The 4,306-nt window shown below is 48.2% G+C and overlaps 2 protein-coding genes across 4 annotated transcripts in view; one reads left to right on the top strand and one right to left on the bottom strand.

The window, feature by feature from the left end:
• HELZ (helicase with zinc finger) overlaps positions 1–152 on the bottom strand; it is a 90,665-nt gene extending 90,513 nt beyond the window's left edge. For all 3 annotated transcript variants that reach the window (XM_027691995.1, XM_027691999.1, XM_027691998.1), the window contains exon 1: positions 35–152. Coding sequence is in view for 1 of the 3 variants with exons in the window: in XM_027691999.1 (XP_027547800.1) it covers positions 35–41 (7 nt within the window). In the remaining 2 variants the exon portion in view is untranslated. The remainder of the gene's footprint in view (positions 1–34) is intronic.
• Positions 153–380: 228 nt separating this feature from the next.
• LOC113971687 lies at positions 381–2,846 on the top strand. The gene is made up of 2 exons (XM_027691849.1): positions 381–838; positions 2,288–2,846. The coding sequence occupies exons 1-2, from the start codon at positions 381–383 to the stop codon at positions 2,493–2,495; spliced, it is 666 nt and encodes a 221-aa protein (XP_027547650.1). The 3' UTR covers positions 2,496–2,846.
• The last annotated feature ends 1,460 nt before the right edge of the window (positions 2,847–4,306 follow it).

The following is a 4,306-nucleotide window of genomic DNA, read 5'->3' as shown; positions in this document are numbered from 1 at the left end:
GCCCGCGGGGGCGGACGGGGAAGTCCCGACTTACCTGTCATTACTTTCTACGCCATCTTGGATCCACTTGTCAACGTCCCACAAAGCATTGTGGGAAAGGCCGGCCCTCCCCGCCCGCCGCCGGCTCGGGAGGCGGGGGACACCGTGAGGGGACGGGACGGGAGCGGCGCGGGATGGGCACGGGAACGGGGACGGGGAACCAGGAGCGGGGAGGGAACAGGGAACGGGGATAGGGAACGGGAACGGGAGGGGATGGGAACGGGAATGGGGAACCACGAACGGGATGGGATGGGAACGGGAACAGGGAAACGGGGACGGGATGGGGATGGAGAGAAGGAACGGGAACGGGATGGGAACGGGAACAGGGAACCGGGAACGGGATGGGATGGGACGGGACCGGGAGAGGGAACCGGGGACGGGATGGGATAGGAACGGGAACAGGAACAGGGAACCGGGAACGGGATGGGATGGGAACGGGAACCAGGATAGGGAGCAGGAACCGGGAACGAGACTGGGACCGGGATCGGGATCGGACGGGAACGGGCTGGGGAGTGGGAACTAGGAACCGGGAATGGGATGGGGAGGGGAACGGGATGGGAAACAGAGACCGGGACGGGGACCCGGCTCGGGGTCCCCTCACGGATCGGATCCGGGGGCACCGCCCGCGCTGGCAACCGGCAACCTCCTTGTTTTCTTCATTTTTAATTTTTCCCCTTTTTTTTCGCCCCATCCCCTTTCCTGGGGCTCGGGGGCGCAGCTGCGGAGCCCGAGAGGCGCTGGCGGGCAGGACAGGGATCCCACCCCTGAAAAAAAAGCATGGAAATGGCTTTTTCTCATGGTGATTCTACTGTGCGAGTTGGATCTTTTGTTTTTGATTGGGTTTTTTTTAGTTCTTATTCTGTATGATTTTTTTAAAGTTCCTTCCCTCAAAGAAATTTCCCGAGGCTGGGTCCGGGGACTGCAGCAGGGGATGGAGCAGCTCCCGCTGGACATCGTGTTTTCCCAACCCCATCCGCCCGTGCCCGGGGACTGTTGGTAACAAGGTCCCGGCCGTGCGTGAATCCCAGAAACTGCTTTGCATAACAGTTTTATTTTCACGGAGTAATCTTCTCTGTTAGCTGTGTTTTCAAAATGTTTGGCAATCAGTCCTTAATACCTACGCTGTTTTGCAAACTGGCTTTTTCAAGGCGTTGCTGGCCCAGCTGCCGTGGGTGCGTGCCCTGTGCTCTGTGATATGGGGCAAAGTGGACAAAAAACTGGGGAAAAAACAGCTTACTTCAGGATCTTTATCACCAAGACAGGATTCCAGTGTTTTTGGAAAACTTCTCCTTCCACTTTAATTAAAATAATTACAAGATCCAGATCATTTTAGTATTGGATTTTCCTAAATACATTTATATTTAAATTTACGTTTAATGCCTCCTAAGTCTTTGAAGAATAACCACCAGCCAAGCCTCTGATGCATTCATTGCCACTGCAAGAAGATACTTGTGCCCAAGAAGGTTTTCAATATTCATCAGTAATGCATTTATAAAGAGAGAGCTCCTTGCAAAAATTTAAATACAGGAGGAAATAAATCTAAATAAATCCTTTGCATTTGCAGCCCCAGACTTAAATCAGTCCCCTTTTTAATTCAACTTTAGAAATAGGGTTGGGAGTACAGTTACCTGTGTCAGTGCCATGCCAGAGGGGAGTGTGCGTGGTCCCAGCCTAAACAGGAGACAGGATTTCAGGAGGGTACAAACACTCCCTAAACCTGCCATCTCTGCTGCCCCTGCCTCAGACACCTCCCCAGAGCTGTGACTTGTGTTTTCCATGGGCACTGTGCAAGAAAGGGGGATCAGAGGAAGCTGAAACCCTGTTTAGGATCTAACTTTGTGTCTCATTCAGTCGAGGTTGTTGAAGTGGAATTAGTCCCTTTTGGAGGTTGGTTGTGGTTGTTCCTAGTGAGCTTTATATTACTGATAAATTTTTCTGTTATAAAATGCAAAGGTTTTCTTTAAAATAAATGATAATTTTTTTTAAAAGCAGTGGAAAATAGGATTTGTTTTCTATGCATATTTTTAGATATAAACACACATATATCCTCCGGAGTTCAGTTTGGAGAAGACAGAAATTTGATGGGTTTATTTTTCCCATAAGTTTTTTTTGAGCCCATTTGTTCTGAGTGTATTTCTTTATAATGTGCCAAGAAAAAAACTGTGTGGCAGTGACTGAGTTATAGGAAGAAGGATCTGTTCAATGACAGACCCCATTTTTATTGCTCTTTGTCTCTGATGATTTAAAGTTCCAGGTTGAAAGTACCAAGTGGCAAAGGCTGCTGTAAAAAGGTGGCAACTCTGCCCTGTAGGAACAGCTCAGAAGGGAGCTGGGAAAGACTCTGGGAGCAGGGAATCCCCACCTCAGGAAAAGTGCATAACGTGGAGCCTCTGCCCTTGCACCCACTGCTTTTCATGATCTTGGTACTTAAATTAACCCTCTCAGCCCCCAGATGAAGGAGGTTTTACCCTATTTTGTGGACTGGTTAATGGTATTGAATAAACTCTCAGTGGACATGCCAGAGGCTGGACAGGGAGCCAGCAGTTCTTAGAGAGTGGCTGCCAAGCACTGCCCTGTCCAAGCACTGCAAGATTGGAATAACTCTCCTGTTTCCATGTGGTGCCCCCTCCAAACTCTTTCAAAGTCTTTGTTACCAGATAGAAAGATGAGGACTGTTAGTCCAAAACAAATTAGGGCTCCAAGTGCTCGTTAACCTTGGAAATGCTGCTCAAAGTGAGAATCCTATAGCAACTGGCTTGAGCGATGAGATCCCAAATCCAAAAGGCCTTAATAAACTAAATTTGGTTTCAGAGCCACTACTCTGCCTCCTGTGCTGCTGTAACAGGATGTCCCAGGAACTGGTTACACACTACATGGGAAGAAAGAGACTTTGTGTGGCTTTCAGTGATATGTTTCAATACAGTATTAAAGGATAATTTAAGGAACTATTTATATCCCATTAGCTGCTACTCTAGGAGGAACTCCACAAGATGTCTCTTCCTCTCTCCTTGATCTGTTTTATCCCAGTGGAAGCTGCAATTTCGGTTTCCAACCTCTGCAATCCAACACATCATTCCCAACTCCACAGGCTGAGTTGACAAGCCAGGTTCCCTCAGCCCTGGGCGAGGCACAGAACCAGATGTGTTATGTGCTGAGTGCTGCCTTGCATTTCCAGAATTGTCCAGACTTCCCAAGTTCCCAGAATCCCTGTGTGCTCTGCTCACCCATGGGATTTCACAACAAGAGGAGAGCTCACAGTTCTAGACCTCTGCCCAAGGAGACCAGGAGCAGCTGGGCACAGTGTCTGGGAGCAGAACAGAAGCTACAGCAGATGTTGGAAATGTAAGGAATGCCAAAGGCACAATGGGCAAGCAGGAGATAGGAACAAAACCAAGGAATTCCCACTCAGCATCATGAGACTTGACAGGAGTCAGATCCCCAAAAGCCTAACGGTGATATTTCCAGGGACTTGTCATAACGGTAAAATTAAAAAACAAAAACCTCAACAATATCAAACTCAGTTCCACTTTACACTTTTTAAGATTTCAAAATCTTTCCGATCTGAAAATTGCACTTCCCTGCCGGAAGTTTAGAAAGCCCACCCTGCCAGGAACCAGATCTGCAAGGAATCCCTGTGCAGAAGCACTAACAGATCCTGTGTCCCTACTTTTTAGTCAGGATTCCGTAAATTATGCTGGTTCACAGGGCCTCTCCCTGTTCTGCGGAGCAAGGAGCCATGCCCAGGTCCTTGGAGAATCCAGGATCCTGGCCAAAAAACAGGAGTTTGAAAAGCTGGGGCCACTCAGAGCTGCCCAGCTCCCTGCCACGAGGCCAAGATCTGAGCAGAGCTCTGAAAGGTGTGGCACAGATTCTGGAAGAGTTGGGAACTCAAAGCCTCACTTGCTCCAGGGCTAATGGAGAGCTGGGAGCCAGAAAGCCCTGGAGTCTTGGCTCACCCATGAGCTGCACGCTTGGAATCACAGCTACAGCTTGGTTTCTACGTTGTCAGAACAAAACTGTTTTAATTGAAACTTACACTGCTGCTTTTTTTCCCTTCTCCTCAGACTTCTGTTTTCACAGGAAATTCAGAAAACCAATTTCCACTCTCTGATCGAGTTCCCTCCCGTTTCTGGGAACTGGCATTTCTTGAATACAGAAAACTTGATTTTTCAATCAGCCCCACTCATGATGTCTAATACAGGAAAACCCATTACAATTAACATGTAAAAGTAATAAGCACAGAATAGGATACATTCAGCAGGGAATT

Source organism: Neopelma chrysocephalum, unplaced genomic scaffold, assembly GCF_003984885.1.
Source record: "Neopelma chrysocephalum unplaced genomic scaffold, ASM398488v2 Primary Assembly neopelma1_84, whole genome shotgun sequence".
NCBI classification, from domain to species: domain Eukaryota; kingdom Metazoa; phylum Chordata; class Aves; order Passeriformes; family Pipridae; genus Neopelma; species Neopelma chrysocephalum.
Note: the sequence above shows the minus strand (reverse complement) of the source record. Positions and strands in the feature narration are given on the sequence as shown.